The following is a 22,186-nucleotide window of genomic DNA, read 5'->3' on the forward strand; positions in this document are numbered from 1 at the left end:
TTGAATTTTTTTTGATCATCATTAAAATATTTTACTATTTTAAAATATTAAAATATTTTACAATAACCAATAACCCCCACTAATACAGATTTGAATTTTAAGTTGTTCAAGAAAAAAAAAGTTAAATTATTTTACAAAGATAGATGCAAAAACAAATAAGGAAGATGGGCTTCTGAGTAAGCCCGACTTAAAATCTAGCTTCAGTGTGTAAACCCGTTAAGCTATAGAAGCGACACTTCCGAGTGTATCGAAGAAACACGATACCAGTTTTCGCGAACTTAGGGTTCCGATCTTCTCCCCCCCCAATGGCCGACGAGACTCTTCCTCCGGCTGATCCCGTCGACATCACCCTCCCCGAGAAGACCACCTCTCTCTCACCGCCTCCTCCGCCGCCGCAGCATGAACAAGAGCTGCAGGAACAGCAGCAAGAGGAGAAGCAGCCTCGCGAGAGAGATTCCCGCGAGCGCCGCGACGAGATAGATCTAGAGCGTCCGCCGAATCGCCGCGACCGTTCGCCCCCTCCTCCGCCCCGCAGGGATTACAAGAGGCGGCCTAGCGGGAGCCCTCCTCCGCCGTACAGAGGAGATAGGCGGCACTCTCCTCCTATGCGCCGCTCGCCTCCTCCTCCCAAGCGTTATAGGAGGGACGATAACGGCTACGATGGTCGCCGTGGTGGCGGCTATGGCCCACCTGACAGAAGGTAATCTTCCCCATCTCATCTTCAATTGAAATAATCAACCTAAAGTTCGTTGTTAATTGGCTCAAATCACACACTTTTGGAATGATAGATTTGGATATGACTATGACCGTGAAATGGGAGGGAGGCCTGGTGGTTATGGTGATGATAGACCTCATGGCCGCTTTATGGGACGCCATCAAGGTGAGACAATCAGCATTAGTTCCGTTTTGCATCTGATTTTCTTGTTTAACAATGACTATCGTTGCAAGTAATCAAACTTGTTTTGTGCAGACTGGGAGGGAGGTCGTGGACGCTATGGTGATGCATCTTATAGTGGAAATACTCAAAGGTTAGAAGTTCTTCATATTATAGTGCCTTTGTTGTTTTTATACTATAGTGTTTTTTTCTCTGGCTATGGATTATTTCATTTAGTTAATGTGCAAAATAAGAGTTATGAACTGTCTATTGATGCTTTCTCCCATGCGTATATCTTTTCTTCCTTATAGCTCCAAAAAGTTATAGAGTGAATATTTGAGACATATGCTGGATACCAGAAAATCATTTTTCTAACATGTGATGTTGAAATCTATCATCTTGCTGTTTGAGTACGAGATAAAGCCATTATTTTATTCTCTTTGAACATTCCCTTGCTTTTTCAACAATTAACACGGTTGTATTTCCTTCATCCAGGGACGGATTGATGTCATACAAACAGTTTATCCAGGAGTTGGAAGATGATATACTGCCATCAGAAGCTGAAAGAAGGTATGTTTATAACTGCAACTTAGTCTTGGTGCTTCAGCAGTTGTCTTGTAAATGCTGCAGTGGTAACGTCTTGTTTCCTCTTGAAGGTATCAAGAATACAAGTCGGAGTATATCACAACCCAGAAACGTGTCTATTTTAACACTCACAAAGAGGAAGAATGGTGATTTCCACTATCTGTTCCATTTGTTTACCTTATTCTGGGAATTTTTGCTTATCTATTAACATGCTTATCTATGCTACACTTCCAGGTTGAAAGATAAGTATCATCCAACGAACTTACTAACTGTAATAGAAAAGTAAGTTCATGAACCATTTGTAGCAGTTTAATTTGGTGATAGCCTGTTTGGTATGATGATATACTGTACAGTGATATCTTGGTATTAAAGTATTTATATGTTCCTTTGAAAATTTCAGGAGGAATGAACTTGCACAGAAGGTAGCAAAGGATTTCATACTTAGTTTACAGAGCGGGAATCTAGATTTGTAAGATCATTATCCTTGTCCTCTACTCCGCATTTATTATTGTGATTGTTCTTTCATCTCCAAAAGCTCACAGTATTCCTTCGATCTGTTCCAGAGGTCCTGCAGCGACAGCATTGAATAAAGCTGGCCGCAGCAGTGAGCCAAATTCTGAGGATGAAGCTGATGGTGATGGTAAAAGAAGACCTGTTAAGCGGGAAAGTGCAGGGACTGATGTATTGGCCGCACCGAAAGCACCAAGCTTCACTTCTGATCCAAAGAGAATCCTAACTGACATTGAACAAACACAAGCCCTTGTACGTAAGCTCGACGCGGAGAAAGGAATTAAGGAGAACGTTTTATCAGGTTCCGAAACTGAAAAGTCGGGTAGAGATAATGTGCACAGTGGTTCGACTGGTCCAGTTATAATTATAAGAGGTTTGACGTCCCTTGTGAATTACTTGACACCCTTGTCACATATCTCTGGCGTGTTCATGGTGTGGACTATTACGGAAAGCTTGAAACAAATGAAGCCAAGGGTATGCGGCATGTGAGAGCGGAAGGAAAAGGTTCTGATGCAAAAGGAGATGAGAGCGAAAATAAATTTGACTCTCATTGGCAAGAGAGGTTGAAAGGGCCAGATCCCTTGGAAGTGATGGCTGCCAAAGAGAAGCTAGAGGCTGCTGCTATTGAAGCTTTAGATCCACATGTCCGAAAGATTAGGGATGAGAAGTATGGTTGGAAATATGGTTGTGGAGCTAAAGGCTGCACGAAACTGTTTCATGCTGCTGAATTTGTGCACAAGCATCTCAAGCTCAAACATGCTGAGCTTGTAGTGGACCAGACTGCCAAAGTGCGGGAAGAACTTTATTTTTAGAACTATATGAAGTATGTAGTAGGCTTTCATTCTTCTCTTGGATTCCTCTTCTGTCATTTCCGATTGGGTTGTAATGAAAAATATTATTTGCCATTTGTAGTGATCCTAATGCTCCAGGAGGACAACCAGCCACGCAGCAACCTGGCCCGGTAAATAATCCTTTTTAATCAGTTGATAGAGTGTTGACTAGTTTGTAATTTCGGATTTGCTTCTAACGTGTTTTGTATACTTTTGGCAGAGAGATAGACCTATGATGAGACGTAAGCCAGGCATGGAGAACAGATTGAGGGATGATCGAGGTGGACGCAGAGAGCGTGCTTATGGAAATGACAGAAACGATAGATCAGAGGATCAACGGAGGGGTGATGGAAACGGTCCTGTTGATCCAAATCCGGAGGAAGGTGGTGGCTTCGAAGCATTTGGTGGGCAAGGCGGTTTTCAGGTTCCTCCCTACTCGGCTGATATGAATGCACCACCAATGCTGATGCCTGTTCCTGGTGCCGGGTAGGTCTAACAATGACTATTAACTCTCTCTCTCTCATGATCTTATACCATAAGAGAGCTAACCAGTGATCTGTAATATGATAATGTGGGCAGGCCACTAGGACCATTTGTACCAGCACCACCTGAGGTTGCGATGCAGATGTTCAGGGACCCGAGTGGACCCAACCCTTCTTTTGAAGGTGGGGGCAGAGGTGGACCAGCCCCTTTTCTGTTGTCTCCGGCCTTTAGACAGGATCCTAGACGTCTACGAAGGTATATAACATGGACATTGCTTTCGTCTTTCCAATAAACATGGCTCAGCCTAAGAGTCGGTTAGTGACTATAAGAAACTAATGTTATGAGAAAATGGTGGCAGCTACCAAGACCTAGATGCGCCAGAGGAAGAGGTGACCGTTATTGATTACAGGAGCTTGTAGACAGAGGAGAGAGAGAGAATGGGATGCCCGGTCTAGCCAGCCGATTGGAACAATCTACATGCTCTTTGATGATGTCTGTATCTTTTCTTTCTTGTTTCCACCTAATTTTTACTCAGTAAAGTCGTAAGATACGCACTCTATATATTTTTGTTGATTGCTTTTCATGTGCTTTAGTTATCGTTTTACTTGTACTCATTTTCTACTTCTGTTTTCATGTTCTATTCATATGAGAATAATATTTACTTCCGTGTGACCGTTAAACAAATCTACGTTGCACTCAAAACAATGGGTTCACCAATGTCTTATATAGAGTGTGATTGGTGACCAAAGGGAATAACAAGTTCCTCTGCACTTCTCTCGCCCACCTTCTCTCGAGAGAGTCGAGACATAACTGAATTGAGCTCTCTGCTCCTTTTGTCTGGTGGTGCATGAACGCGAGTCTGCTAGAGGCAACGTTTCTGTCCCTTTTTCGTTTGGATCCTCTACTCTTTGTTCGCTTGTGCTTCAGCGCTCTTTATTCACTTGTGCTTCACCATCGGATTAGATTACAAGCTTTAATAAGATCGGAAATCACCTCCAAAAATTTGTAAATTTATCACCGCTACCAAAAAAAAGGATCTGTGAGAGACAAGACAATAGATTCAATCATGTCACGCGACCAGACACTATAACAAATATGGCTTGATTTGAACATAGATGGTCGCCTGAAGATGTTACTGATAACAATTTGACCATTAATCCAACAAGATTTGACTTGATCTAGACTGAATTATCCTGAAGTTTTTTTCCGTATTTGATGCTTGGTGGTATCCCAGAAACGTTCAACTGCCGAAGGGAACTGTTGATAACTTTCATGAATTTAAATGGTCACTGTTTTCTAGCAGCTTCAACTTCCAACTTAAAACGTTCCCGCAAATGATCTGAACAACAACCAACTTCCAAAACCACTATATGATCTTGGGTAACAATCCAGCCATTCGCTAAAAAATTGTCTATCTTCTTGCAACAAATAAGTATCTCTTCTAACTGCACCAAGTAAAAGGAGGTCCATGAAATTTTAGACGAACATCGAACAATCTATCACCAAGTTTTGAAAAACCAACATTCCTAATCATTGCAGTTTTGAATGCTCTTCTCATTTTAGAATTACAATCTCCACAAACCACTCAAAAGGTTTATTTTATAAACAACAAGGAATCATAGCGACTGTGCATACCATCCTATAAAAACTTCCTTGCCAAAGTAGCAAATAAAAAAAACCCTCATCTCTTCCTTTCAATAATCCAGAGCAAATGATCATTTGAACACTTGAATATTAGCGTTAGCCTCACATTTGATCTCACTATCACCCAAATGTAACCCACCATAGTTCACAGAACACTTCCTTTTATTTTTATTCATCTTCATTTCACAATCAACACCACTTGCTCTCACCGACATCCGGTAAAACGGTACACTTAATCCTTTAAAACAGTTTTTTTTGTCTGCACATAACCTTATACAGTTATACTTACTGTTTTAGTTTAAAAAAGACGAGTTGCATAAATGTTATTTCGAAATAACACTACATTCACAAAGAGACAAAGACATTGCTTTTCTGTTTTTTTTTCTCACTTTAAAGTTACTTGTCCATAAAATATACAAAATTAATTTCTAATTCTAACATCATTGAGTGCAGCTCAGATCTAATCAGATCCCACCAACAATGCTCAAAGCCAACATTCTCACAGGCCTTTTCCTCCTCTTCACTCTCTCCTCCGCGCAGACCCCTCCGGCACCAGAACCAGTGGCCGCAGATGGGCCTTCTTCTCCGACGAACTGTCTAGTGAGTATGCTAAACGTATCAGACTGTCTCTCGTACGTTCAGGTTGGGAGTACTGAGACTAAGCCAGAAGCTGCCTGTTGCCCTGAGCTTGCTGGGATGGCTCAAAGCTCGCCGGAGTGCGTCTGTAATCTTCTCGGCGGCGGCGCATCGCCGCGTTTCGGAGTCAAGCTTGATAAGCAGAGAGCTGAGGAACTCTCTTCACTTTGCGGTGTGAAAGCCCCATCGCCTAGTCTGTGTTCAGGTACATTTTACTCATTACGTGCACCGACTTTTTCTATGTTATTGGACCGTCCGATCCAGTTGAATTCAATCGAACGGCTTCAGTTCACTAGTTACTTTAGTTGAACACAAGTAAAGTATATATGATTGTGATTTGTGGACTAGTCCCTATCTCTCGTAAATTATTTATATTTTCACTTTATCAAATATTGTTTTGTTTGTTTTTGGAAATAACTATAAAATTAAATTTTAACAGATAATTTTACTTACTCCAAAAAGATTCACTGCAGCTGAAATCTATCTATTTCACATCCTTATGATGATGATGAATTGATGATGGATGGTTCTACTTGTATCTTTTTCTAGAAATTAAATCCTAAATCTCATGATATAAAGATATTAATTAACTATATATCTACTACCGTGACTTCCACAATTTTAAACTTTCAACCTTTGTATGAAAAATGTAGTTTTACCAAAAAAAATGTAGTTTTACTAAAATACATTCATTCTCAAATTAAATTTGTTTTGTTAGAAAGAAATTGTCCAATAATTGTTATTTTCGTGGTTAATAGTTCTGGGTTTTCCGACCATATCTCCAGCCGGAAGTGAAGATTCATCATCTGCAGGTTAGATTTATTATCTTCCTTTAATAAAATGTCTAAAGGAGGCCCCGATATCTACATTGTCAGTTTTGTTTCCATTTATGTCTACAAGAATTAACTTGGGAAATCTGTTTTTTTAGAGCAAAAAAAAGGTAACTATGTCCCTTTAGACTAATCTGTACTACTTTATGTCCTATTAGACTATTTTTTTCGAAAATGGCAGTAATGCCCTTAAAATTGTAATTTTTTTAAAAAGATAAATAATGAGTTCGACAAGCGGGATCGATCGATCCAGCTTTACAAGTTACAGTGGATCGATCGATCCCGATAATTATTCAGAACAAAAAAACGCGAAATATATACTGATCGACCTGGTCCATTTCACTCGATCGGCGAAGGTCGATTCTTTACAGATCGACCGATCCACTAAGGATAGATCGATCGATCCCGTGCCCAGGAAAGAATCCCAAATCGATTTTTTTGGTTTTGTATGATTATATCCGGGTTGATTCCCACTTGATTTGAACCGACTAAGCATGATTTCAACTCTTTAAACTCGATTTCTCTGGGACGAAATCCTTAATTTCCCATTCACGAACAAAGGGGGAGAAAATCAAATTCTCACCCAAACTCGATTTGTCGTTTTTTTTTTGTTCTTTTTCGTTTTTTTTTTTTTTTTTTTTTAAAATCGATTTTTTAAAAAAATATATAAGTGAATATTCTCAAATATTTTGTTTCCATATTTTTAGGAACTGATTTCTTATCCGTAGAATATAACTAATATGTAGAAATCAATTTCTACAGTTTTGTAGAATTATAGTAATTTTTAGAATTTGATTTCTACATGTTTTAGATTTATAGTAAATCTGTAGAAGTCGGTTTCTACATGTTTTAGAATTAGATTAATGTGTAGATTTTGATTTCTAAGAACTTTAGAATGGTAGGTTAAGCGCGGAATGTGTATTCTACATATTTGTAGAATACTCCTATTTACGTAGATCACGTATTCTAAACATTGTAGATTCAATGAAAAAAGTAGATTTCGTTTTCTACTTCGTAGAATGTCATTTCTACTTTTTTTAGAACATAATCTGAAATTTATAATTTTAACTTTTTTATAACTGGAAAATATACCATTAAGTTCATATAGGTATTTTAACAAATGTTACTATTTTTCCAAATTTTTTTTGTTTGTAAAACTATTTATTAAAATTATTTTCATAAATATTAAAGGGTATTATAGGAAAATATGACACAAAATATAGATTAGTCTAAAGGGACTTAGTTACTATTTTTTTGCTCTAAAAAAACAGTTTTCCCAATTAACTTTAACTTAATGCTATTAATTTTGAATATCTCTTGATAGCATTAACTTAATGCCATTAAGTGGTTAAACTTTCAGGTTCTGAAGGATCCGAAAAAGATAAGAAAAACGGAGGCATGCCCACTAAAGATTATGGATTAGCTTTCAACTCTCTTATGTTGGCCTTGTTCACGATTTTTTCTTTATACTGATTATTACAAAGTCATGCAGCATATATTCAAATCATTATCGTTTGTATCTTCTCCCTTTGTGATTCGTTGTAACTTGTAAGAATCTTATTATGTGTGGTTCTTATAGAACTTGAGTTATTTTGCACCCGAAAAAACTTGAATTCTATTTTTTTTGGCTCAACTACAATTTTTACTAACCAAATAGGATTACATGATTCTGATTTCACGGAGATTAAACTACACATACAATGAAGTTGTGATCTAATATCACATATGAACACATAGTTCAATTCTGCGCCACCCAAATCAATACTCCATTGTATTTTCACCTGATGAGAGCAAGCTAACTCTATACAAAATAAACCGCATCTTAGACCACCTAAATTGACCAATTGATACGACAAATCTAAAACTCGACAATAAACAAAGCTAACACCAGATTACAATTCGGCTCATGACATTGGACACATAAAGATTAGAGTGACAGACCGGCCCAACATCTCATCACCTTGCGGCACAAATCCGGTGATAACCCGTCGAGGTTCAGAATACCTCCTTAGCCAAGAACCGGGAAGAACCGTGTGACAAACCGTGACCGGATTAAAGTTAAGGTTTACAATGGCGTGAGGTGTCACCGCCGGAATGAGATAGGAATCGTTGCCGACGGTGGGATGTGAACCTTCACCGCGTACCCACTGTAGAGCTCACCTTCTGGTATACCCCTCCGGTGAAGCAAGACCCTACAATGCGTCTTCCTCGAGAACCGGGGACCAGAACCATCTTCACAAACCGTCGCACCACACCTATGTTTCACCCACCGTCACACCAGGCCGTAGATCTAAGATGGATGAGATCTCCCACTGAGCCATGTGCCATCGCCGTGAGAGGAGCGCCGAAGTAAAAAATGGAAAATTGACTCGTCGGCTCCTCTCAGCTCTAAAAGCCAACCTGCTCTGCTTCCACCTTCCTTCGACTCACAGCTCCTCCAAGAATGCCATGAGATGACTCTTATGACCACACAAGTCTTCGGAGTCACCCCGACAAACAAGAGCAACACGTATCTCGTCTTAGAGTTGGGTTGGAGTGGAGAAGGCAAAAGAAAAAAGAGGAATAAGGGTAAGAGAGGATCCTCCGGCGCCGGACGGCTTCGGAAGCCCGACCGAAGATGGATGATTCAGACTCTTTGTATTCTACAGATGGAACAGAGGTTCTATAGAGAGATGAGTTCAGTTATCTTTATATCGTTAAATTTGGATTGTGGATGTTTATTTATAAATAGATATCTATTTTTCCAATGAAATTCAGTAACTACAAATTGTGAAGAAAAGTATTTTATAACTCTCGGCCACTCACGATTAATGGAACTCCCACAAGCGTTCATTTGACATGTGGCCTCAGGCGATAGTCGGTGTATTATTTTTTTAAAGACTCGAATTTTTTTTACTAACCATGTAATCACCACATGAGTGTTTTCATGTTCTTTAACCTCACTCACACGACGAATCACTTTTCGATATGTCATACATTTTTCTATTACTCCAAATTAGACATGCATAACTTTGTGCTTTTTCAGGATGTGTGACCGATCATTCAATATAATTTTTTTTAACCATAATTTCATAGTTTTTTTTTTTTTTTGGAACATTTCATTAGTCTTCGCATAATCTATTTGATATACATGATTTGCTTAATATATACTCCTTTTATTTTGCAAAGAGTGTTACTTTCAAACTTTTCACACATATTAAAAATGATTGAAATGTATTTATCTTTTGATTAATTACATATATTCAACCAATAGTATTTGAGATAAAAAAATTAATAATAAAATTAATATTTTTGTAATTAATATTAAACTCAAATTGCATTAGAATTCTAAAAATCAATATTTATATAATAAGATAAAATGTTAAAATGAGACTATTAAAAAAACAGAGGAGTATTGTCTAATCTGCTTTCACCATTTAGAACCTTGATATTAACATTAGTTACTAGTGTGAATATTCATATATTCTCTATAATACTCTCCTCTCATTGCTCATTGCACATAATACACTGAAAATAATGGCTCGAACTCAAAAAATATTTTTGAAATACTAATCAATGCAAGCTTTCAAATGTTAATTAAAACAAAAAAATTATTAGAAGTCGTTAACTAAACTAGAAATTATCATAATCATTATGTTAGAGGTCTTTGGTTCAAATGAGCGTTTAGATGAAACTAATACTTCATAAGGTAGTTCCGTGGCCACATCTAGTACTTTAAAAAAAAACTACATGCACGAAGATTAAAAAAGATAATTCATCAACTCTTCATAAAGATATCTATGGTTTACATAACCATATCCCTTATACACATCATATACCTCCTCATACATGAATGAATACATGATAATCCTCTCCAACGAAGACCCACATATATAAAAGTAATAAAACAATTTTGTTTGTTTTGTTACCTGTCTTTTCAAACTCTATTTTGATTTTTTTTTGTTTCACTTATCAAATAATGTAAGGTCCTATCTTAGCTAGCAATTCGACAAAATAAAAAAACTCAATCAGACAGATAGTAAGCTGAGAAAAGAAGAAATTCAGAAGCAAAACAAATGGTAGGTTCTTGAGGGGAAGAGAAGTCCAAAATCACTTTCTTCCAAAAATCACTCACGTCACGTGTGTGGCCCAACCCATACAAAAGAAAGAACAATTATTTTATTTATAATTGTTTATATCTAAGTTTAGCGGAAAAAAGAAAACAATATATCCTCTCCGATATTTCCTGTACTTCCATTTTTATCTCGAATTCGTTACTTTTCTATATCTTTTTTTCTTGGGAAAACTGTTTTTTAGAGCAAAAAAATAGTAACTATGTCCCTTTAGACTAATCTATATTTTGTGTCATATTTTCCTATAATACCCTTTAATATTTATGAAAATAATTTTAATAAATAGTTTTACAAACAAAAAAAATTTGGAAAAATAGTAACATTTGTTAAAATACCTATATGAACTTAATGGTATATTTTCCAGTTATAAAAAAGTTAAAATTATAAATTTCAGATTATGTTCTAAAAAAAGTAGAAATGACATTCTACGAAGTAGAAAACGAAATCTACTTTTTTCATTGAATCTACAATGTTTAGAATACGTGATCTACGTAAATAGGAGTATTCTACAAATATGTAGAATACACATTCCGCGCTTAACCTACCATTCTAAAGTTCTTAGAAATCAAAATCTACACATTAATCTAATTCTAAAACATGTAGAAACCGACTTCTACAGATTTACTATAAATCTAAAACATGTAGAAATCAAATTCTAAAAATTACTATAATTCTACAAAACTGTAGAAATTGATTTCTACATATTAGTTATATTCTACGGATAAGAAATCAGTTCCTAAAAATATGGAAACAAAATATTTGAGAATATTCACTTATATATTTTTTTAAAAAATCGATTTTAAAAAAAAAAAAAAAAAAAAAAACGAAAAAGAAAAAAAAAAAACGACAAATCGAGTTTGGGTGAGAATTTGATTTTCTCCCCCTTTGTTCGTGAATGGGAAATTAAGGATTTCGTCCCAGAGAAATCGAGTTTAAAGAGTTGAAATCATGCTTAGTCGGTTCAAATCAAGTGGGAATCAACCCGGATATAATCATACAAAACCAAAAAAATCGATTTGGGATTCTTTCCTGGGCACGGGATCGATCGATCTATCCTTAGTGGATCGGTCGATCTGTAAAGAATCGACCTTCGCCGATCGAGTGAAATGGACCAGGTCGATCAGTATATATTTCGCGTTTTTTTGTTCTGAATAATTATCGGGATCGATCGATCCACTGTAACTTGTAAAGCTGGATCGATCGATCCCGCTTGTCGAACTCATTATTTATCTTTTTAAAAAAATTACAATTTTAAGGGCATTACTGCCATTTTCGAAAAAAATAGTCTAATAGGACATAAAGTAGTACAGATTAGTCTAAAGGGACATAGTTACCTTTTTTTTGCTCTAAAAAAACAGATTTCCCTTTTTTCTTTCACTTCGTCGGAAAATTCCAGCCAATCTCGAAAATCAACACACGAACAGCTGTTTCCGTAATTCCGTATCCTATTTTTACTTTTCATCCACCCATTATTTTATTTTTTTAATTCATCGTCATGATCTCATTGCAAAACATAACCAGAATCAATGAAGCAATTCTCACTAGATTCTATTTTCTCTGAGACGGTTATCTCGTTTGCAATCTGAAGATCACTTTTCTCTCTTTGTGTTTCGTTATGATACTGCAATCGCCGTTATTGGCATCGGAACAAAGAACCTCTCTGCCGACGATGAGCAAACACGCGGAGAGGAGAAAAGTAGGAGAGGTAGCGGGGGGAGCGGCGGCGGAGTGTGCGGCGGTGTGGTGCTGCTGCCCTTGCGCGGTGGTGAACCTCGTCGTTCTCGCCGTGTACAGGGTTCCCGCGGCGGTTTGCAAGAAAGCGTGGAGACGAAGCAAACGGCGGCGTTTTATGACGACGAAACGGCACGGTTTGCTTGCGGAAGGGAGTCAGAGCACCGTGCACGCTAGATTGAAGGAGGAAGATCCAACGGCTGAGATTATTGTTTTGGAAGAAAGTGCAGTGAATGTGAATGTGAATGTGAATGTGAATGGGGAGTTAAACGACGTTACGGTGCTTGAGGGTGAAATGTTGGAACGGTTTTACGGGACGGGGTTTTGGAGAAGCTTGTCAAAGCGGAACACGTGATAACCAATTCTTTGCAAAAAATAATACAGTAGCAATTAATTATCTAATTTGATAATATATATGTGTAGCAAATGTGGCTTTAGTTATCATGTGGGTGTGTGTGAATGAATAGAAGTAAGAGTTATTAACACTCCTGAGCAGTTTTATGTTTTTATTTACATTTCCAAGGCAGTTAATGTTACTAGGGTAGTTTTTCATATGAAAAGTCTTTATTTATCTTTGAAAAAGATAACTCCCCTTTAACTATTGAATTTGGCGCTGGTTTGTAGATTGGTTTGGTTACTGATTTTGAAATTCGAAATTAAAATAGGGCCCACATCTTTTTACCTTAGTTTTATTGTGTAGTTTATTTCTATTGGTTGTTATTTCACGGGAATAAATTTTTACCAAGGAGAGAGAGAAATTGAAAACGCAGTGTTGCCGGAGAAGATGGATACCGACGACGGCGGAGGCGGATCCGATAAATGCCGTAGAAGTGTGAAGAAGACGAAGGCCACAGTAGACGATGACGGCGGGAGCAAATTACGTCGGAGAAGCTCAAGGAAGACGACGAACTTGACGGCGACGGAAGCCAACAAACGGCCGATTGCTGCCCAGAAACAAGCCACAGAGGGTAAGCAAGTAAAAGTGTGGTGTTTTCTTTTTTGGATCGGTGGATTCAAGTAAAAGTGTGGTGTTTTCTTTTTCAATGAAACTGTTAATTTGCTTTTGTATAACCTTCTCAATCGCATGTATGGATTCAAGAGAATGTTTTGTTATTTTTTAGGAATTGAAGGACATGTAACTTAGTACTAAAGCTGTACACATACGGTTTCCTAATAAACATGACGATTTACAATCAATCAGGAGTGAATTTAGTCAGTGTGCATGTGTACGAGTAGTTGAGTAGTCTGCAAGAGTGAATTTAGTCGGTGTACATGTGCATGTGAGCCGGGGCCAGCGATATGTGAGACAATAGGTGTTGTCGAATTCAGTTGGTGTACATGTGTACGTACAGATGGTGTGGCTTTGTGTGCTTAATAAAACAGCTTAAATCCCCCGAACGTGTACGTGTGTATGAGGCATGAAAGGCTGTACATGCCGCAGAAGTAGCTTCCTTGCGTTTGGTTGATATTTATAGTTGCACACGCACATAGCAGTACGTGATAGTGGTGTACACGATTTATAGTGGTACACGCAAAAGACTTCGTAACAACTTGTTAGTAAGTTGTACGAGTAGATGTGTACGAGTAAATTGGTAGTCTTGACAGGTAAATACAGTAGGTGTCCATGTGCATGAGGACATTTCCCCTTGATATTTGAGACAATAGATGGAGAGTCCGGTCTGTACATGTGTACGAGGAGGTGAATGACCCTGACTGTACACAAGAGAGTAGTATCCTTGCGTTTGGTAATGATCTCGGAGGAGTACATGACATTTTTAAGAAGTGTAAAAGTAGATGGGATATTAGGGAAATGAGGAACTTAATTTGTGTACATGATTTATATGTGTACATGTGTACATGGGACTGATCTCGGAATAGATGTACATGTGCACATACGTTTTAGTTAGATGTACATGACATACGAGTAGATGTGTACGAATAGATTGGTAGTCTTTACAGGTGAATACAGTAGGTGTCCATGTGCATGGGGACATTTTCCCTTGATATTTGAGACAGTAGACGGAGAGTACAGTCTGTACACGTATACGAGGAGTTAAATGACCCTGACTGTACACGAGAGAGTAGTATCCTTGCGAGTAGTATCCTTGCGTTTGGGAATGATCTCGGAGGAGTACATGACATTTTTTAAGAAGTGTGAAAGTAGATGGGATATTGGGGGAATGAGGAACTTAATTTGTGTACATGATTTATATGTGTACATGCGTACATGGGACTGATCTCCGAATAGATGTACATGTGCACATACATGTTAGTTAGAAGGTGGAGATCTTTTCATAGGGGTTGTGTGTACGAAGTTTAATGGTGGTAGTAGAGTGAAAGAGAATTAAAATGTGTTGTTTGGAGATAACAGAATTAAAACAATCAAGCATCTTCCAAACAGCTAGCATAAGTTGCAATCCAAAAAGAAACAAAATAGTTGTTGATGGGTGAAGAGTTGTTGATTTGAGGAGTCAAAAAGAGACAAAAGCAGTTACAATCTAAAAGAGACAAAAGTGGTCGACCATGGAGAACGGTGGATGAATAGGGTTTCAGCTTTGGGAATGTGACAGCAAAATGGAAAACGTAGAAAGAAGGAAGATGAGATTGACTTTTGCATCAACATGCAATATTGGCCATAGATGAACAAATGAAAAAAAATAAATCCAAGGGCTGAAAAAAGAGACAGATATCAGTCTTGTCAATAAAAAACATATTAAATCTGGGCCGTCTATGGAGTTTGTGGATCAACGACTGAAGACAACTCCCGCTAAAAACAAAATTTAGTTAGCAAGTAGGTTAGTTAACACATAACTAGTTAGTTAGGCAAAAAGAAAGCTGTTACTCGAAACTGTGTGAGGAGCAGAAACTGTCTTTTTATGATATAAAAAAGACAAAACTGTCTTTTGGTGTAATTGTTCCTAGAAGTAACATAACCGCATGATATTTTCGTCGTTTTCACTTTCTTCTATCTAAATACAAATTCTTTCGCTGATAAGATACTGGCCAAAAACTTCATATGAACACGCAATCAATAAACAACTTTTTTTTACGACAAAATTAGAATTTTATTAACTAGAATGAACATAGTCAGAGTACAAACTTGGGTTTATCCATGAAAGTGGATATAACGATAATTTATATAAAGTTCATTAGGTGGACCTTTGCTAATAAATAAGTTAGCCCTAGGGATTCGGGTATCAGAAGAATATTTAGAATATAGGAAAATTAGTACCGATAGGATAATTCTAAATTTTGGATTGGATTCAATACTTGTCGAATCTGGATATTTTTGGTATATCCAAATAAACCGAATTTTTTCCGATTCCAGTTCGAATTAACTTATTATAATCCAAATGTATAGAAAAATAACTCATTTGATCTGAAATACCCGATTGGATCTGGTTTTTTATACCAAGTGTGTCCAAAAATATCTATAAGTAACTAAAAATAACTAAAAATATCTAAAATATCCGATTTATCCAAAATAAGTAATATATTTCAAATTTTAATTATAATTTTTAATATTTGAATTATTATAAGTATTAATATAACTAATATATCTATATATAATATTTACACTTCAGATATTTTTGGATATCCGTAATTTTTGGATCTGGTTCTTCGGATATAGGAAATCATGTACCATTCAGATATCTATGTCGGATCGGATTCAGTTTGGTACTTGAAATTTTGGTTCGGAACTTTAGATCCAGATAATTTGCCCATGCCTAAAATAAGGTGCAATATTGTAAAATTTTCGAAGGAAATGATAAGAGACTGAATTGAATTTTGTATCCCATAACCAAATATCGCATAACAGGTTATGGACAATAATGTCTCGTTGGTTGTTATGAATATTACTAATCAGAAGTTCAGAATCTCTTTCAAAAATAACTTGTGAAAACTCAGTACTCTATGTTGATTGCATTGCGAAAACGAAGGCTATTGCCTCTGCTTCCAAAAGTAAATTTGTTGTACATGCGTATGCCGATCCCCATAATTGTGTAACTCCATAGTTGTTGCGGATTATCCAACCACAGTGAACTTGTTGGGTATTTAAATTATAAGCAGCATTATAACTGCATTTTAGAATTTCATTCGGTGGACGACTCCAAGTAGAGTATGATGATAATTGTCATGCCGTCTTGCTTCCTTTGGTTGATTCAATATGGCATAAGAAATCCATTTTCCAACATCATTAAGACCATACTGAACAGTGTTATGTATTGATATCTTTTGTCTCCTGAATAACAGAGTATTTCTCGATTTTTTTTTTTTTGAATTGAATGTTAAATTTAATTCAAAAGAAAAAATACCTTTTACGACTTTTCATATCATGTTTTTGAAAATGTAAAAATACTAAGGATAAAAAATAAGTTTATATCCCAACTCTCTTGACTCAAACCACATGGTCATACCATCTTCATAGTCTCTATCACCCCTCCTACGGATAACAGTAAACTGATTCCTCATAGCCTTATCCAACCTCTTGATCAAAACTGGTGCGGTAACAGCAGATTCCCCATGTCTCCTCTTATTCCTCTCCCTCCAAAGTGTATGAACTGTTAACTGAAGGGCATATCTCACAGTGAATAGCTTAACTTTACCCCAACTCGAGTCAGTTTTAAGTCGAGTAATCCTTCCCCAGCGGTCTGTGTAAGGATTGTTCATAACCCCCTTCATGAGAGCTTCCCATACCTGTGAAGAGTATGAGCATTCAAAGAACAGGTGCGTTAGAGTCTCCAAGGGCTCATTGCAGAAAATGCAGGACACATCGCCATTAGTATTCCAGCATTTCATTCTCTCCCCTGTTGCCAATCTTCCACGCATAGCAATCCAAGTGACAAAAGCATATTTAGGTGTCGCATGCTTGAACCAAACAGCTTTATACCAGTCACACAAGATATGATTTTCTCTAATGTTAATCCAAGTTTCCTTTGTAGAGAAACTTCTCTTGAATTTACCTTTCCCATTTTTCCATATTGAGACATCATCAGCTTGAGTCCAAGTTCCTTTAAACTTCTCTATCTCCAGCTCAATCCTATTAAGCATAGGCACTCTGTGATGCCTTCTTCTATGATTTCTACATTCCTCCACTGTTGCATTAATTGATATACCCATGTCAATATAGCTTCCATCACATTATTTCTCGATTTCTAAGTTCGCCATAAAATCCAAAATAGCAACTATTGTTGTTTGATTGTTAGGTTAGTGTTGGTGAATACCAACCAGGAAAGATATTTTTTCCTCGAAAATAAACAGCTTAAAATGCTACATTTGGTAAAATATATCTTTGAAGAGGGTCTGAATTTGCCGCATGCATAACGCGTAGCGAACAGAGAAAAAAACTAAGAAAATAACCTTTTTGAAAACGAAAACAACTCTACAATGTAATGACTTAGAGTGACCACCTAGATTTAATCAATAACTTTGCAGAATAAGTTTTTATGAAAACTTTGTTGAACAAACATATATCTAACTTATGAATAGTCACGTTTTTTTTTTCGCTCGTTGTTTTTTTAAAGAGATAACTATAATAGAGATTGGTAGCTATATACCATACTGAATAAGGAAAAATTAACTATGTGAAAATACTTTGTGCTATTTGAATTTATCTTTATGTTGTTTTAATCATATAATATACTGAGAAAATGTTATCTTTTGAAAAATAAAGAAATCATGTATTGATCGTAGAAATAATGCTATTCTTAAACATATTTTATCTAGAATTTTATGTTTTTGTTTATTTATTATTTATGTAACTTAGGGATAATTATTTAAAAATAAGTGTATATCTTTAAATTTATGAAATATGGCTTATTTTGTTAAGTTTGATTTCTTTTTGGATTTAAAATTTTAAATTCTATAAATTAACGAAAAACGAAACCTTAAAACCAATTAAGTCACAAAGTCAAACTTTAGTCAAGGAACCTAACAACTATAACAGCATAGGTTATATCAGTATCGGCAAAGTAAGATTGATTTACGAAGAAGATGAATAGTACTGAAGAACAAGAAAGAAACGAGAAGGAAATAGAAGACCTAGCGATTATTTTGTTTTGGATAGAGCGTCCGTTTCTCGTCATACTTCTCCTCTACTCCAGTTTCGTCTCAGTTCTGATCGGCCTTCTGCTTCTCGTTACTACTCTTCTCGCCATAATATTCTTCTTATTATGCCCTCGACTCTCTTTTGCTGGACCCTCTGTAAATATCTTCTTCTAATCTATCTAATTAACTTTACTTAGTGCTAATTCTCTCTCCGTCTCTTCTGTACAATTAATTAGGGTATCGGTGGACTCTGGCTGTTTCTATCAGACCGGTTCATGTTTCTATTGGCTCTAAGCTCTCATGAGACCATACTCGTTTGGCTTCTCACCGTTTTTATCTCCCTCGTGAACCACTCTGCTTACATCATCGAGTACATTGTTAGATCTTATAAATCTCATCATACCATATCACTTCCTCTTCAGTCCCCCGGTAATTAAAGAAACCCTAATTAGTATTTCTAGTGAACAATAGTACTCGAACTTTGAGCTATATATCTTGATTTTTTTCATATTATTAGTTTTTTATCCCAACAAACTGCAATATATTTGATCACTCTCATACAACAACGCCACTTGGACAAACCACTAGTCTAGGCTTGGACTTTTAGTACTAAGTAGTGTTTTTGTTGTTTTTTTCTATACAGGTATTGTTGATGTCACCGTATATATTATTATTATTTATTTATTTGTTTGTTTTCAGAAGTAAGAAGGAATGATGATGAGATCAAGGAACTAGAGAAGATGGGGAAGTTATTAGGAGAGTTAAGAGAAGATGGAAAGAAGATGGATATAGAAATAGAGCTTATCCAGCAAACTATCCACTCAGATCTTGAGAAACACAGAAAAACTTTGTCTTTGAACCTCTTAGAGTTACGTGAAGAGTTGGGAGATGATGGAGAAAAGATGGGGGCATATATGGAGCTGATTAAGAACTTCGTTAACTCAGAGCTTGTAACTCCGAGAGGCGACTTGAACCTCAATATTAATAATGATATCCGGGAAGATGTATCAGATGAGGAGGATATCAAAGCTTGGAGAGTAAAACTGAAATCTGTAGCTGAAGAAGTTCATGAGACCTACTTTGTTATCCAAGAAACTGCAAAGGCGGCGAAAACAACAGCTGACAGGGCCAATCTAACCTACATGATTGTGGACGAAATTTCGAAAGAAATGGAAACTATGAGTGGGATGATAAAAGAAGAAGCCCTTGAGATGTTTATAAAGTTAAGAGAAGAAGTTTGGGAAACGTGGTTGGACTTTGAAGCTAGAAAAACAGAAGCGGAGGTTGCTGCGGACAGAGCTGCGGAGGAGCTTTCATATGCAATGGTGGAGTTGATGGACGCAGTCAACATCCGTCCGTGGGAGGGTTACCGAACTGGCTAACAGTTTGCATGCCTCTCTAATTATATTTCAATCTCTTTATTTTTGTTCTCAGATGAGTTTTATTTTTAATTCTTTTTTTTGTAAAAAAAAATTCATTTTTAAATTTTATTATTTTATCTTATTTGAAGAAATCTATTTGAATTGATAAACTGTGAACTCAGTTTTGGGTCCGTCTGGGGCCACTAGTAACTTACTCTCTTCTTCATAGAGATAACACATAAATGATTCATATTATGAAATCCTACAATCTTCGTAGTGGATTGCGAGGAGGCGTGGGTGGTGATGACTTTTCCCAGTACCAAGTCGGCCTTTTGGTCTCTTTGGGAGACTAATATCCTTCTTCTTTTGCAGGATTTGATGTGTTTGTAACTAGGTTTCATCTTCTTTGCATTCCGATTTGTCTGAGGCTTGCCCCGTCTGTTCTAAGCCGAGTTGTCCCTTGGCTTTTGGTGGTTCCTGTCCTCGATTAGGTGGTTTGAGTGGTTCCAGTAGTGCTCATAAGGTTTGCTATATTTTCCCTCTTGATCATTAGTGGCAAGGGCTTCATCAACGACTTATATTGCAAACTTGAAGATATTATCAAAATCCAGCTACTCGGAGTAGCCTACTCCCGTGATGTTACGAGAAGATGGGCATCTGAGACAACGAGGGTACGTAAATTCCACATTCAACGACTGAGAATGGTGATAGGATTTTGGAACTTCCTAGCAGATAGCGTCGGTGTTGTGGGCGAGCGAAGCTAGTCTAACTATGTCAAAAACTGAAAACAAGAGTCGATATTCTAGGATTATGAATCCAATCTAGCGGAACGCGCCAGAAATATGGATCAAAGCAAAGCTAATTAGAAAACATTTGAATAAGAATTTTGTACGAGTCCAGTTTCTAATCGAATGGTTTGATTTATTAATGTGTGTATATATATACATATTTAAAGAATTATTCTTTTGACCAAAAAAAAGAATTATTCTTGGACAATAGCTTATGGGTTGTATGTGATGTATATAAATAAAAAAATTGATTGAATATTAAGTTCTTTTCAGTAATTGATGTGTCATTTTCGTAAAACTTAAAAAAAGCGTTCAAGGCGACACTTTTTTGAGAAATAGTTAGTTAGTGGTATAATAGTGTTGATTATCTGGTTAAAGAGAGACTTAATTTTCAGTGCAAAGTGAAGCTGAAGAGACGATCTTAACATGCAAGGAGGACAGGAAAGGATTTAGTGAAGAAGATTTGAAGATCTAAGCTCTTTCATGAAAAGATCCCAGAGAGAGAGTCCAAAGCTCTAGAGAGAATTTCTAGAGAGGCTGCAATTGTATCTTTGATAGAATCATTTTTCTGGGATTAAATATGGAAATGATATTTTATAGTAACTTTTGAGAAGATAATTTGGTATGGAGAAGAACAAGATATAATTCAAATAAAAATAGGTTTAACATCTTTGACGGGTCAGGTCGGATTTAATGAACTCTGATTATGATTATGGGTAATTTCAGTTTTAAAACGTGATTATACTGATTTTATTAGTTTTGTGGAATAAGGTTGTCAAAAAAAGAGAAGGTTGGATTACTTAATTTAGGTGGAGAATTGGTGAAAAGTATAAGTTTGTGGGGATTTTCGATGAGAGTAAAAATTTGTTAGCGGGGAGGGAGTTTGAGCGTGGGTAGCGCAGTCCAGGGGGAATATCATGACAGTACTAGTGAGTAAAAATTATGCTATGTGAGCTCCGGAATAACCGAATAAGTTAACGGGCTTTACCCAGTAAATGTACTATATTTAAGCAAAACTAGGGTATCTTTGTATCTGGGAACATCATGATCTACGTACACTAAATTACAATGGGTGGTCTTATAGCCCAAACCATAGACCTTAAATTCGACTTTTTACTATATAGCAGGAGATGATGATGAATTCACTACAACAGAAGAATTGGAAGAATTGAGAAGACAACTGATTTTGGCATTCCGAAAAGAAAATACGTTTTGGGAATAAAAAGGCAGAGAGCAATGGCATAGACATGGGAACAAGAACACAAAATTTCATCATGCCATTACAAAACAAAGAAGAGCCCAGAATCGAATAATTAGTATCAAAGACAAACATGGAAAGTTGGTAGAGAGTGAAATCGAGGTGGAGAACGTAGCTGTTCAATACTTTCGAGATCTCTTCTCTACCTCTTCGCCGACAGAGCTTGACACCTCCCTCCGTTTTATCTCGGAAAAGGTGTTCAGTACCGACAATAGGTTACTTTTAGAGGAACCGTCGGAACATGAGATTAGAAGAGCTCTCTTCGACATCAACTCGGATAAAGCACCCGGTCCAGATGGTATGACTAGTAAATTATTTCAGAAATTTTGGCGGGAGATGCGGCAAGACATTATTAGACTTGTCCGAGATTTCTTTGCGACAGGTAGCTTCGACCCATTGTTGAACCAGACGAATATTTGTCTCATCCCGAAAAAGAAGAAACCTCGAGACATGACCGAGTTCAGACCTATTAGTCTTTGTAATGTTAGTTACAAGA

At 36.7% G+C, this 22,186-nt stretch overlaps 5 protein-coding genes across 5 annotated transcripts; 4 read left to right on the forward strand and 1 right to left on the reverse strand.

The window, feature by feature from the left end:
* Positions 1–229: 229 nt before the first annotated feature.
* LOC106358446 (serrate RNA effector molecule) lies at positions 230–3,947 on the forward strand. Its single transcript, XM_048736849.1, is given in 13 exon segments — positions 230–700; positions 789–880; positions 971–1,028; positions 1,370–1,444; positions 1,531–1,605; positions 1,694–1,741; positions 1,860–1,928; positions 2,023–2,354; positions 2,357–2,792; positions 2,882–2,930; positions 3,020–3,285; positions 3,379–3,537; positions 3,641–3,947. Coding segments are annotated over 13 exon segments (2,115 nt in total). The 5' UTR covers positions 230–305; the 3' UTR covers positions 3,702–3,947.
* Positions 3,948–5,079: 1,132 nt separating this feature from the next.
* Positions 5,080–8,953, forward strand: LOC106358445 (non-specific lipid transfer protein GPI-anchored 12). The gene is made up of 3 exons (XM_013798246.3): positions 5,080–5,767; positions 6,321–6,374; positions 7,753–8,953. The coding sequence occupies exons 1-3, from the start codon at positions 5,407–5,409 to the stop codon at positions 7,863–7,865; spliced, it is 528 nt and encodes a 175-aa protein (XP_013653700.1). The 5' UTR covers positions 5,080–5,406; the 3' UTR covers positions 7,866–8,953.
* A 2,899-nt stretch (positions 8,954–11,852) lies between these two features.
* On the forward strand, positions 11,853–12,853 carry BNAANNG39210D. Its single transcript, XM_013796277.3, has one exon. It carries the CDS (start codon positions 12,120–12,122, stop codon positions 12,588–12,590), a length of 471 nt encoding a protein of 156 aa, XP_013651731.1. The 5' UTR covers positions 11,853–12,119; the 3' UTR covers positions 12,591–12,853.
* A 120-nt stretch (positions 12,854–12,973) lies between these two features.
* LOC106355352 lies at positions 12,974–17,356 on the reverse strand. The gene is made up of 2 exons (XM_013795324.1): positions 16,654–17,356; positions 12,974–13,179 (listed from the first exon to the last, which is right to left on the reverse strand). The coding sequence occupies exons 1-2, from the start codon at positions 17,354–17,356 to the stop codon at positions 12,974–12,976; spliced, it is 909 nt and encodes a 302-aa protein (XP_013650778.1).
* A 298-nt stretch (positions 17,357–17,654) lies between these two features.
* On the forward strand, positions 17,655–20,546 carry LOC111199476. The gene is made up of 3 exons (XM_022689561.2): positions 17,655–18,439; positions 18,520–18,712; positions 18,983–20,546. Exons 1-3 carry the CDS (start codon positions 18,230–18,232, stop codon positions 19,663–19,665), a joined length of 1,086 nt encoding a protein of 361 aa, XP_022545282.1. The 5' UTR covers positions 17,655–18,229; the 3' UTR covers positions 19,666–20,546.
* The last annotated feature ends 1,640 nt before the right edge of the window (positions 20,547–22,186 follow it).

Source organism: Brassica napus, chromosome A7 (genome assembly GCF_020379485.1).
Source record: "Brassica napus cultivar Da-Ae chromosome A7, Da-Ae, whole genome shotgun sequence".
NCBI lineage: Eukaryota > Viridiplantae > Streptophyta > Magnoliopsida > Brassicales > Brassicaceae > Brassica > Brassica napus.